Raw genomic sequence first — 13,689 nt, forward strand, 5'->3', positions numbered from 1 at the left:
TGCTGTCCTTTGCATGAGACATTAAACCAAGACCCCTTCTGCCTGAATATTAAAGATCACATGGCACTATTCAAAGAGGAGGAAGCTCTCCAGTTATCCTGGCTAATATTTTTCCCTCAGCCAACACCACCAAAAACAGATTAGCTTCTCATTCATCTTACTGCTTCATGGGACACTGCTGTGCGCAAAATGTGCTGCCAAATGTCACCTACATGGCAATAGTGATGGCTCTTTAAACTAATTCACTGTACATAAAGTACTTTGGGATGTGGTGCTTTACAAATACAATTCTCTCACTCTTGGAAAAAATACTTTATACAAATTACTTTTCATTCCATAAAACTCAAAACCACAGAATGTTGAGCTTACAAGTAAGAATCAGTATCTTGGTTTAGCCCCTGATAAACCACCATTTATTTCAGATCTACAAACTACTTTGATAATCATACATTTTGTACTCTAATAAACCGTACTTGATCACCTTTATTTATTTAATGTAGAGGATTTTGTTCCTTCGGGTCGTAAGGTGTGTGGCCTTTGCAGTCATTAAAATTTGATAAATATTAGTCAATGATTTACAGCAAATGAATTCAGCACATGCAACATTTAGGACATCTGTTAAAACATAAAGCACACCTGCTTCATCATCATCATCCTCATCATCTGAAGTTGATGACAAGGGACTTGGTGCTGAATTAACTTGATTATTAGCAACATATCCATAGTGCATGCCTGTAAAGTGGAAAGCACAAACAAAAGAAAAAAATTAAGCAGACAAAGAATAAGAATCACTCAGTGCAAATCATTCAATAAAAGTGCAAGACAGATCAGCAAGTTAATAGGATACAAACCAGGTAGTTAATGAATGGCTAGCTCACATAATTCACAAAAAAGTGCATTCAAAAGAACAAAAGCAGTCCACCAAATGTGCTTGCATGGGTTAGGAACAGCATTGAAAAGCATCAGTTTGGGTTCATAATTAATTTCCAATCAATTGCACCCAAGAAAATATGCTTGTGGAAGAAATGTATGTTTACCTATTTTATAGGATCATCTTCATTGAGTATTGGCATCCACAATGTATTGCAGCGGTAGTCTCAGTTTTCAACAGGAAGACTCATAAGGACACGGTACCTTTATGGCATTTTTGACAACTGACTATCTTATAAGGTCAGAATCTTTTTTTAGTGGTGATGAAGCACTGCGCGGGGTATTTTTGGTGCACCCTGATAATGGAGCCCAGAAGTTGTAGATCTGGGCCACCAGCATGTCCCCTTATGGTCCAAGAAGTCCTGCTGGTGTTAACCTACCCTGTGGACAGATAAGTCTGCTTCTTGGAGTTAAACTAGGGACAGTCTTCAAGTTCTGCCACGGTCTTTTGCATACAACAAGCAAATCCTCAACCTGTTTGTCTAATATCCATCTACCCTCAAAGGACATCTTAAGCAGCGTAGATGAGCACAGGAAGATCCTAAAATATGCAACCAAGTACAGAAGTAGATTAGGATACCAAGTTCCTACATCTAGGGCATGCATGATAATGAGATGAGCATATTTTATGCACCAAGATCACGTTTACCTTTGTAATGTTTATTACAGCCTGCCACTACAGTAAAGAAGTCAGCTTGTTTTCCTCCAGGGATGGGGAAGTCTTCCATTTTAGATAAAATCTATAGCTTGTAGCACACTCGGATATGGCATTCCTGCCCAATTAATGTGATAGTAGGGCATCATCTACAGTGCTTACTGAACAAAAGAATTTAGTATTTGGACTGTTTCTCTGGATGTCAAATGTTTTTAACTTTGCCATGATTTACTACACCTGAAAGACGATGCCTCAGTTGGCAGCAAGCGGCAAGGACGGAAACTCCAAATTTGCTTTGTAAACAATATAATATATCCACTCTGGTTGTTAGTGGAGTTTGCTAGCCTAGCCTCTGCTAAATTCTCCTATCTCAATACACAAGGATAAAGTCAAGGAAAATCCCACAAAAGTCAAAGCAGTTGGCCACCAGGATAACTACAGGTATGGCTCACACATTTGGGTTAGGATCCTCCGAAGCCCAGTTCAGAATCCAAATGTGTGAGGCACTCATTCGTGGGATTATCAGGTCAGTAGGGTCTAAAGAATATGATGTGATGTGTTCACAATTAGATCCATGTCTAAGCAACTATATGGAGCTCAACTCCACTCAGACCAGCTTCTAAACTCAAAGGCTTAGAGCTTACCAAAGTACCAGAGCTGTACATAAGCTAAATGAAGTGGAGGGTATTTTGTGAATCAATTACTGAAGATGTAATGTCAGTATTTCCGAACACTTCATGTGAACCAGGTCTTTTTGGAACTGGCTGCCCATGCCTGCCCATTTGCACAAAGCACCAACATCAGCTGATTCCAATAGATTATCAGTAGCTCAGCACGCTGCCATTGTTGCAGCAAACAATCTGTGCCAAAACAACATTTCCTAAAGGCATTTCATAGTGCAGCAATGAAAAAGCACACAGCCAGTGCTAAACAATGGTGCATGGACAGCACCAAAAGGATTGTCTAGTCGCCAGCTAACTGATATCAAATTGGATCAGTGCAGGGCGACAGCTAGTCCAGCACCAACGGCACCCATTCCCATCCAGTGCAGGGATCACCAACTGAGCAAAATGTCAGACAAACTGGCCCTCTATGATGCCCATTTCTCAGTCCTGCCTGACATGACCAGCAATGATGCAGCACCAGCCAACTTATCCAACTTTTGAGGACGTTGCCTGTGGTGTATTTGGTGTTGCCAAATAACCTCGCAAATTCAAGCCAGATTTGGCACAAGCCGAGATTACCCTCGAGGTGATCCAAAACTCGGCTGCCCGTGTCCTAACTCGCACCAAGTGACGTTCACCCATCACCCCTGTGCTCGCTGACCTACATTGGCTCCCGGTTAAGCAATGCCTCAATTTCAAAATTCTCATCCTTGTTTTCAAATCTCTCCATGGCCTCGCCCCTCCCCATCTCTCTAATTTCCTTCAGCCCACCCCCCGTAGATATCTGCACTCCTCTAATTCTGCCCTCTTGAGCATCTCTGATTATAATCGTTCAACCATTGGTGGCCGTGCCTTCTGTTGCCTAGGCCCCAAGCTCTGGAATTCCCTGCCTAAACCTCTCCGCCTCTCTACCACCTCTCTTTCCTCTTTTAAGACGCTCCTTAAAACCTACCTCTTTGACCACCTCCCCTAATTTCTCCTTATGTGGCTAGGTGTCAATTTTTTTGTCTTTTAATACTCCTGTTAAGCCCATTGGGACATTTTACTACATTAAAGGCGCTATATAAATACAAGTTGTTGTTCAAAAATGACACCAATTATGTTTTTCAGCAACTATAAGGGGCTGCGCAGAATGCAATAATATTTCAAGCCCAACACTATAAACACAAACATACAAGAAAACCAAGGACAAGTAGAACTATTATTATAATAAAGACAACTGATGGCAAGGATGGAAGCTCCAAACTTGCTTTGTAAACGATATAATATACCCACTCTGGTTGTTCGTGGAGTTTGCTGGCCTAGCTGCTGCTAAATTCCCCTTATCTCAGTCCACAAGGATAAAATCAAGGAAAATCCCACAAAAGAAATTATTTGACCATGTGTGCTGGGAGAACTATCCAACTTCCAAAAGGAAAGTGCACTTTATATGTTACAGGGAGTGTCACAGGTATCTTCCGTTCCAATGTCAAAAACATTGTGAAGCAAATGATGACTTTGTAATTCTTCCCAATGATAATCTAAAGTTCTTTCAGTATGTTGAGATGCTGCAATGAAGAGCTGCCATGAGACTATATTTTTTGTTTAGTACTTTAGCTCTATTCCTTAATTTATCATGAAGAAAATCTTCACTGCACGCAAGATCTCTGTGCTAATGAGTATGTTGAATGTCTTTACGCTGTATTTGTCTCTTAGCTTTGAAACTGGACATTAGCAATACGGGTTAGAGCCCTTTTCAGCCCAACAGTAGCTGTAAACAAACTGTTCTTTAGTTGTCGCTGGAAACATGTGTGCATGTTTTATAGCAAATGCCTGAAACTTCAAGTATATCTAAACTAGAAACCTAAAATTTATAATAGAATTTGTATGCGACATTAAATCAGTTGCAAAATCCGCTGTCCCTCAAATTCAAAAACCTTTTAATGGAAGAAAATTGATATCCCAGCATTCAGAACAGCTTTCCATTTTACACAGAGATTATTTCTATTTCCAATTAAAAAGGCTAAGTGTCCCTCTGAGGAAATGGTAATTATGGTTACATTTCAGAACAACCAAAGTGGTTACCAATAGTAACACTGGATCCAATGTGGCATTAGGTAGAAGTTTACAATTATCTTTCCAATAAGAGTTTCAACAGTGTATTGCTCATACAAAAACTTCCGCACGAAGAATACATCACCTCCTCCAAATTGCATTGCTAAAAGTTATGCCAGGCTCACAATCTGCCCCCAGGTTGCATGGTTTATCTCACAAATTTCTAGACAATATCCTACTAACTAATTCAATTTCGAACCAGTCTGAGAATTTTTTCCTTACTGTTGACTTCATGAAGTCTGCCAATTTGCACACAGCAAGATCCCACAAACAGCAATGTGATAACGGCCGGATAATCTGTTTTTTTTTTGTGATTTTGATTGAGGGATAAATATTAGCCAGGACACCAGGGAGCACTCCCTAGCTCCTGTTCGGAATAGTTCCATGGGATCTTTTACGTCCACCTGAGAGGACAGACGAGGCCTCGGTTTAATGTCTCATCCGAAAGTATGCCCCTAATAACTGCACCATCACATTTTATGACCAGTTTGCAGCTTAGCAAACAATCACTTCACATTTTTAAAACTATATAATGTCAATGCAATTTTTTTGAAAAAAAACTATTAGAGACATAAGAGACTGTTAGCTAAAATTAAAGCCCATGGAATTGAAGGCAAATTATTGACCTGGTTAGCAGACTGGCTAGGCAGTAGAAGATGAAGAGTAGAGATAATAGCAATGTACTCGAATTGGAAGGAAGTGACTAGTGGTGTCCCATCTGTGCTGGGGACTCAATTATTCACTATATTTATTAATGACTTAAGATAACACAATAGAAAGCCATATATCCAAATATGCCAATGACACAAAGATTGGTGGCACAGTAAGTAATGTGGACAGGAGCATAAAATTACAGAGACACTGATAGATTAAGTGTGTGGGCAAAACTGTGTCAGGTGGATTTCAACACAGGGAAGTGTGCGGTCATCCATTTTGGACAAAAAAGGATAGATCCAAGTTTTTTTTTTTTTTAAAACTAGTAAAAAGCTAGGAAAGTGGAAGCCCAAAGAGATTATGGGGTGAGATACAAAAAAAATCAAAAAGGTTAATGGAATATATCTATAGGTCTAGAATATAAAAGGGGAGAAAGTTTTGCTACAGTGAGACAAAGCCCTGGTTAGATCACATCTGGAGTACTGTGTGCAGTTCTGGGCGCCACACCCAAAAAAGATTTATTAGCCCTGGAAGGAGTGCAGTGCAAATTCACCAGAATGTTACCAGGGTGCTAAGGGTTGAAATATGAGGAGAGATTACATAAACTAGGCTTGTATTTCCTGGAATATAGACGGTTAAGGGATGATTTGATTGAGGCTTTCAGGATTTTGAAAGGAATTGATAGTGTAGATAAAGAGAAACTTTTTCTGCTGTTGGGGGAGTCTAGGACAAGGGGACATAACCTTAGAATCAGAGCCAGGCCATTCAATAAGAAAGGGTGGTAGAAGTGTGGAACTCTGTCCCACAAAAAGCAGTGGATGCTAGCTCAATTAATAATTTTTAAACCTTAGATCAACAGATTTTTACTAGCCAAGGGTATTACAGGATATGGAGCCAAGGCGGTTAAACGGGCTTAGGATACAGATCAGCCGCAATTTCATTGAAGTACAGAACAGGCTCGAAGGGCTAAATGCTCTACTCCTGTTCCTGTTGTAGAGTCAAAAGAACAGCTCGCTACCTCTAGATAAAATAAGCCCAATCATTGAATTAAAACAAACATTATTATAATGAAATTGTATTTCTCCAACAGCTATTATTTTCTTCAGTGACATACACCAAACGTAACTGCATGTTTTGTAAATTGAATAAAATTGCTGTACAATCAAGCAAGATTGTGAAATATCTTCTTGGGCACTTCAGTAGATTCTGCAGCTTTAGGTTACAAGATAAACAGCTGTGTATAAATTACTTTAAGTCACAGCAAACAGTTCAATATTATTGTCAAAAAGGAGAAGCCACCAGTTCCTTTATCATACCCTTGAGATAAATGAACAAGGGAATTTTGCCTGCCAGTGCTCTAAATACAAAGAGTACTTTGCATCTGCCTTCACTAGAGAAGAGGATGATGCCAGTGTAGCAGTAAAGGATGAGGTAGTAGTGATATTGGATAGAATAAAAAAAAACAGATAACGAGGAGATGCTTGAAAGGTCGTCAGTCCTCAAATTAGAAAGATCACCCAGTCAGGATGGAATGCATCCTAGGTTATGGAGGGAAGCAAGGATGGAAATTGCAGAGTCTCTGGCCACAATCTTCCAATCTTTCTTTGATATGGGGGTGGTGCCAGAGGACTGGAAATGTTATACCCTTGTCTAAAAAAGGGGAGAGGGATAAACCAGGCAACTACAGGCCAGCCAGCCTAAAGTTGGTGCTGGGAAACTTTTAGAGTCAATAATCCAGGAAAAAATTAATTGGCTTGTGGAAAATTATGGACTAATAAATGAAAGTCAGCAAGGATTTGTTAAAGTACCACATAATAGACATGTAAGCAAAATTCAAGCTCATGGGATTAATGGGGCAGTGACTGCGTGGATACAACATTGGCTAAGGGACAGACAGCAGAGAGTAGTGGTGAACGGGTGTGTTTTAGACTTGAGGGGGTGTATACAGTGGTGTTCCCCAGCGGTTGATATTAGGACCACTGCTCCTTTTGATATATATTAATGACCTGGATTGGCTATAGAGGGCATAATTTCAAAGTTAGCAGATGATACGAAACTCGGAAATGTAGTAAACGAGGAGGATAGCAACAGACTTCAGGAGGACATAGACAGACTGGTGAAAGGAGCAGACACATGGCAGATGAAATTTAACGCAGAGAAGTGTGAAGTGATACATTTTTGGTAGGAAGAATGAGAAGAGGCAATATAAACTAAATGGTACAGTTTTAAAGGGGGTGCTGGAATGGAGACACCTGGGGGTGTATGTATACACATTTTTGAAGGTGGCAGGACAGATTGAGGAGGCTTTTCAAAAGCATATGGGATCCTTGATCTTATTAATAGAGGAATAGAGTACAAAAGCAAGGAAGTTATGCTAAACCTTTATAAAACACTGGTTAGGCTTCAGCTGCAGTATTGTTTCAATTTTGGGCACCACACTTTAGGGTGGATGTCAAGGCCTTAGAGAGGGTGCAGAAGAGATTTACTAGAATGGTACCAGTGATGAGGGGCTTCAGTTATGTGGAGAGACTGGAAAAGCTGGGGTTGATAGGTGTTCAAAATCACAAAGGGGGAAAAATTCAGCTGGTAGCACCACCCGTTAGCACCTTAAGAAAAGGGATTTGAACAGATATTTGAAGGGGAAAAAAATACAGGACTATAGGGAAAGAGCAGGGGAGTGGGACTAATTGGATAGCTCTTTCAAAGAGCCAGCACATGCACGATGGGCCGACTGGACTCCTGTGCTGTATCATTCTATGATTGTATGTTTTCAAATGTACTAGAACAGTTCTACAGTAACTAGAAATAAAACTACAGGATATTTAATCCATAATTTTCCTAATTTCCATATCATTGTATAAAAAATGGTTATTTTATTATACTTGAACAGTAAAATCCTTTCAATGCCTAAAGATTCAAATTCCAATTCACAAGTACAATATAAACCAATAAATCTCATGACTTGTGGGTCCCAGTAAAGAGAATTATATACTCAAAAAGTAAAATCTGAACAACTTGCATTCTTAGGACGCTTGTACTCAGAAAACTTCACTGTGCACTTCAGAGTGCTATAAAAGGATGGAGAAAAAATGTGGAGGCCAAACAGAAGGATGGGGGGGGGGGGGGGGGGGGAAAGGAAACAGAAAAGTGGTGGGTGGGGGGCAGTAGGAAGAATAGTCAAAAAGAGGTGTTTTTAGAAAACCTTTGAAGGCAAGGAGGGAAGTGGCAAGGTGGAGAGATGTAAAGAAGGAGCTACAAACAGGCATAGTTGTGGAGACTGTAAGAGTGGCCACTGACAGCAAAATGCAGGGAGCGGTGAAGGAGGAGTAAATGGGAGTTGGAGAAGCAGAGGTTGTGTGGACATGCAAGACTGGAACAAATTGCTAAGTTAAGGTGAGCTGAGATTTGAAGGCGAGGAAATGAATATTGATGTCAATTCACTAGAGCACGAGCCAGTTGAACGTGACAATGATGGAGTGAAGGAATTGTGAGGATGAGGCCCGCGGCATTCTGAATGAGTCATGGAAGGTGGATTCAGAGAAGCTATTACCAAAGTTGAGTTGTCTTGAGTTGATAAAGGCAGAATGAAAAAATTAAGAAAAATCTAGTAAAGCAACACTTCTACCAAGCATAAATTAGAGACGAAGCAGAAAATGTTAAATGTAATTACAATACAACAGTTCCAGCAATCACAGTCTGGAATGTTCTCTAGCACTGCTATGATGTGCTGGTGACTCCGCAGTACTAAGGGCTCAGATTTATATTCATTTACACTGGTGACAGTAATCAATTTTAAATGCCATTGCAACTCTTGTTAATTACTTCACTTGCTGTGCATTAAAGTTGAAACTCTTGTATGCAAGAAAAACGCAATCTTCTCTTTCAAGTAAAAACAAGAAAACAAGCAGCCCACAATATACTGGTATTAAAATTGGAAATTAACTTCCAGACTTAAATTTCCTGTAAACAGCAGCAAAGCCAAAAGCATGTGACAGTCAAAAAAATGTGCTACTACCAGCCTGACTACACTCGCACTTCCTTTATATCGGCAGCACCACAGTTTAGCTTGCACTAACTGATATGGTGCTTCTCCATTATTAGTGGGGTGGGGGAAGAGGGGGAATTAATTTTTTGTAAAATTCCACAAGCACAATCTGCAATTCTACTTGGTCAACAAAAAGAATGTATGCATTTGACATACTTTATACTTATGTGAAGCCAAGGGGATTTTTTTTTCAGTCCACTCCAGAAAATGGACAACTGTACATAGCAATTTCACATTTCCTTTCATTCTAATAAAGTACAGAATAATTTAAAAACATAAAATGTGCAGAGAAACCACGTTTAAAAGTCACATACAACTTAAAATTCCAATCTGCCAAAGGAAAAAAGTGATTATGAATGTTTGTTTTCTGAAGGACAGAACATCAATATACAAAGCCAATATTCACTGAATTTAAATTTGTTTTTGAAGCCACAAAAATGTAACTATTACTGAATTAATGTTGCCAATAAACTGTCAAAATCTATGTTAATTATTTAACATTTCCATGATACTGTTTTAAAATGTAAATATGTTTTGTTGATGCTGGATTTAAAGTTTAGCTTTGGAATACATTACCAAATGAAGATTAATAAAAGCCCAAGAAGACTGGCCTCATTAGGTCGAATATAGTGATGGCTAGAATCAAAAGCACAACTCAGATGAAGTCCCCCAGGGTCTGTGCCCAAGAAACATCAAGAGATGGCTAACCACTATTCCCTAGCAATGAGCTCCCAGTGGAGATCTGCCTCTTCACTGCCCTGCTCCAATACATTTTAGAACAACTCCCAAAGCAGAGCTAGGTTCATTCCCTTGCTTTTTGATCAAAAGATTTTTAAAACCGAAATGCTGACAATTACCAGACAGTCCCTAAAAAAAGCATATAGCTTGAAAAGAGAGCATCTGTTGAGATTCTCTCTCTCACCAGGTTTGAGAATCAGGAGTGACTACAGGTTGTTTATTAAGAACTATATTTTCCCAGCGCTTAGAAAGATGATGGAAATTCCCTGCAGAAATGAAAGCACAAATCACAATTCAGGAAAAAAAAACTATGAAGCGATGGGTTTTGCAGTCAGTGGTTAAAAATCTGGTTAGTTTACTGAAATGTAAAACAGAAATTGCACCGATGTTATATGGCAATGTTACTGAGCAACCCGCAACAGACACATAAAATACTGTTTCCCTTCTTCATTTCAAAATAAAAATAGCTCAGCTTTGGGATTTAGACATGAGTAGATACAGTATACAGATTATCAGTATAACCTAATTCAAATGAACGATGCAAGTCGACCTTATTTAATATATGAACTATACACAGCTTAAGAGCTCATGCAGCAGATGCACTCCCACAAAATGATGACAGCTCATCTCGCCGGTTCCTTTTAGAAGTTAAAAAAAATCATCTGTTCAGGTCCCAACACTGTACAAGTGGTGAAGCTTGGAATTACAAGATTATCAGGACTGACTCAAAACCGTCTCTCCAGGTGGGATCCTCTTCACCCCAGGGTGCCCCCCATCCCTACTTTCTCCCCACAGAACACACCTACCTCTCTTCATCGCTCACACCTGCTTCCTGGTTTCAGCTAAAAATATGAATTAATAAACCATCACCTGGGTGTGCTGGAAAATTATTCCGTCACTCCTCCCACTTTCCTTTCCCTGACGTGTTTAAAAAGCAACGGGCCAACCCATTACAAAATAAAAATATTTCACTTAAAAACCAAAGACAATATACAGTCTCAAAAGAGTATTATTGACCTAGCAGTGCAATGGGAAGGATGTGTGTAGGGGACAATACATTTAAAGAAAATTAAATAACCTCCCCAACTGTTGGCCTGGATTTGATGTGCGTTGAACTGTTTGCTTGTGTTCTTAAAACAGAATGTTCTACTTTCACTAAAAGGAAAGTTACTGAAAAAGAAATACCAAAAAGAGGGAATGAGAACTGTCCACAAGGTGAAAAACTGAAGTGATAACATGTTCTATTATTTCATTCTGATTTTAAAAAAATTAAAAGCCTAAATGTAATTTAAAAAACATTTTATTTAAAAAAGTAATAATTTGTAATTTAAGAATAACAGAACTGTTTAGTTACTGCCTGATGAAGCAATATTGTGAAGCAATTCTGAAATTGGATGGGAAGGGCAACTACTATAATTGCCCAAAAATTAATCTCCGAATAGGCAAGTATAATCAAAAATAAGGTGGTCAATTAACAAATTAGAAAGAAAATGCATCCGAAAGGCTTGGGATAGAGATAGTCAGGAAGCAATGTAGTAAGCATTAATTTTTGCTAACCTCCTTAACATTCAACAATTCCTACCCAATAATGCCACTGAAAAAGTACCCAAATATATCTTGAGTTTTATATAATTTGAAAATGTAATTATTTCAGGATGCAATTTGTAATTTTATATTCTATTTGCACTTGTTAAAAAACACGCTCTCTGCTAAAGTCACCGCCAGCTGTGGCCAGCAATCTTGGAACTCATTTGTTAGATCTCAGCAACACAAACAACACTTCAAAGGTTAAAAATATAGATTAACAAGAACAGGGAGAATAGGAACCTTAAAAAGGAGACAAAGTTTAAATAGGTTACATGCCTTCAGATGAGACAGTCAACATTGATCAAAGGCACACTCATTTAGAAACATAGAAAAATAGGAGCAGGAGTAGGCCATTCGGCCCTTCGAGCCTGCTCCGCCATTCAATATGATCATGGCTGATCCTCTATCTCAATACAGGAAACTTTGGTTTATCCGGAGGTTAACTGTCCGGAATGCTCGAGCCACCGGCAAAAATCAGGAGCCGTTTCATTAGGTTTCTTTTCTTTTCGTTGCTTTTTTTTCACCAGTCAGGCTCTGCAAGGTCTCGCTGAAGCTGTTGCTAAGCTACAGAGACGCTTGCAAGGTATGGCCGACTGTTTAGAAGCTGTTGCTAGGGTTTGTTGCCAGATACGGAGCTCAAAATCTCCGTATGTTTCAACATTAGCGCTGGTTTGTCCGGCAGTTTTGATGGGACGGCAACAGCTCGGTCCCGTCGGTGCCGGATAGCACAAAGTTTTCTGTACCATATTCCCACTCTCTCCCCTTACCCCTTGATGCCTTTTGTGTCTCGAAATCTATCTATCTCCTTCTTAAATATATTCAGTGACTTGGCCTCCACAGTCTTCTGTGGTAGAGAATTCCACAGGTTCACCACCCTCAGTGAAGAAATTTCTCCTCATCTCAGTCCTAAAAGTCCTACCCTGTATCCTGAGACTGTGACCCCCTCGTTCTAGACGCCCCCAGCCAGGGGAAACATCCTCCCTGCATCCAGTCTGTCTAGCCCTGTCAGAATTTTATACGTTTCAATGAGATCCCCCCTCATTCTTCTAAACGCTAGTGAATACAGGCCTAGTTGACCCAATCTCTCCTCTTCCAAAATTCGATAGGCTCTGGAACAGTACCCATGGATTGGCGGGTAGCTAATGTTACCCCACTGTTCAAAAAGGGTGGTAGAGAGAAAACAGGGAATTACAGAAGCCTGACATCGGTTGTGGGGAAAATGCTAGAGTCCATTATAAAGGATGTAATAGCAGAGCACTTGGAAAAAAGTGACCGGATCGGAGAAAGTCAACATGGCTTTACAAAAGGTAAATCGTGCTTGACTAATCTACTGGAATTTTTTGAGGATGTAACTGGTAAAATAGATAAGGGAGAACCAGTGGATGTGGTGTATTTGGATTTTCAAAAGGCTTTCGATAAGGTCCCGCATAAGAGATTAGCGTGTAAAATTAAGGCACATGGGATTGGGGGCAAGGTATTGACTTGGATAGAGAACTGGTTGACAGACAGAAAGCAAAGAGTTGGAATAAACGGCTCTTTTTCCGAGTGGCAGGCAGTGACTAGTGGGGTACCGCAGGGATCGGTCCTTGGACCCCAGCTATTTACAATATATATTAATGATCTGGACGAGGGAACTAGATGTAATATCTCCAAGTTTGCAGACGACACAAAGCTGGGTGGGCGTGTGTGCTGTGAGGAGGATGCCAAGAAACTCCAGTATGATTTGGACAGGTTGCGTGATTGGGCAGAAGCATGGCAGATGCAATATAACGTGGATAAATACGAGATTATCCACTTTGGTGTCAAAAACAGGAAGGCATATTATTATCTGAATGGCAATAGATTGGGAGAAGGGGAAGTGCAACGAGACCTGGTCGTCCTTGTGCACCAGTCGCTGAAAGTAAGCATGCAGGTGCAGCAGGCGGTTAAGAAGGTAAATGGTATGTATACCTTCGTAGCGAGAGGGTTTGAGTACAGGAACAAGGATGTCTTGCTGCAGTTGTACAGGGCCTTGGTGAGACCAAATCTTGAGTATTGTGTGCAGTTTTGGTCGCCTTATCTGAGGAAGGATGTTCTTGCCATGGAAGGAGTGCAGCGAAGATTCACCAGGCTGATACCTGGGATGGCAGGAATGATGTATGAGGAGAGATTGGGGCGATTGGGCTTGTACTCACTGGAGTTTAGAAGAATGAGAGGGGATCTCATCGAAACTTATAAAATTCTAACAGGACTAGACAGACTAGATGCTGGAAGGATGTTCCCGATGGTCAGGGAGTCCAGAACCAGGGGTCACAGTCTAAGGATAAGGGGTAAGCCATTTA

At 40.1% G+C, this 13,689-nt stretch overlaps 1 protein-coding gene across 3 annotated transcripts in view; it reads right to left on the reverse strand.

The window, feature by feature from the left end:
* LOC147122874 (protein transport protein Sec24B-like) overlaps positions 1 to 13,689 on the reverse strand; it is a 132,740-nt gene that overhangs the window by 89,935 nt on the left and 29,116 nt on the right. For 2 of the 3 annotated variants that reach the window (XM_085961654.1, XM_085961647.1), the window contains one exon: positions 637 to 732. The exons of the other annotated variant lie outside the window; for it this stretch is intronic. In XM_085961654.1, the coding sequence (XP_085817780.1) occupies positions 637 to 732 (96 nt within the window). The remainder of the gene's footprint in view (positions 1 to 636; positions 733 to 13,689) is intronic. 3 annotated transcript variants of the gene reach the window in all.

The sequence above is a fragment of the Somniosus microcephalus genome, chromosome 2 (genome assembly GCF_052327205.1).
Source record: "Somniosus microcephalus isolate GS21.2 chromosome 2, FLI_Smic_1.0, whole genome shotgun sequence".
Classification (NCBI taxonomy): Eukaryota; Metazoa; Chordata; class Chondrichthyes; order Squaliformes; family Somniosidae; genus Somniosus; species Somniosus microcephalus.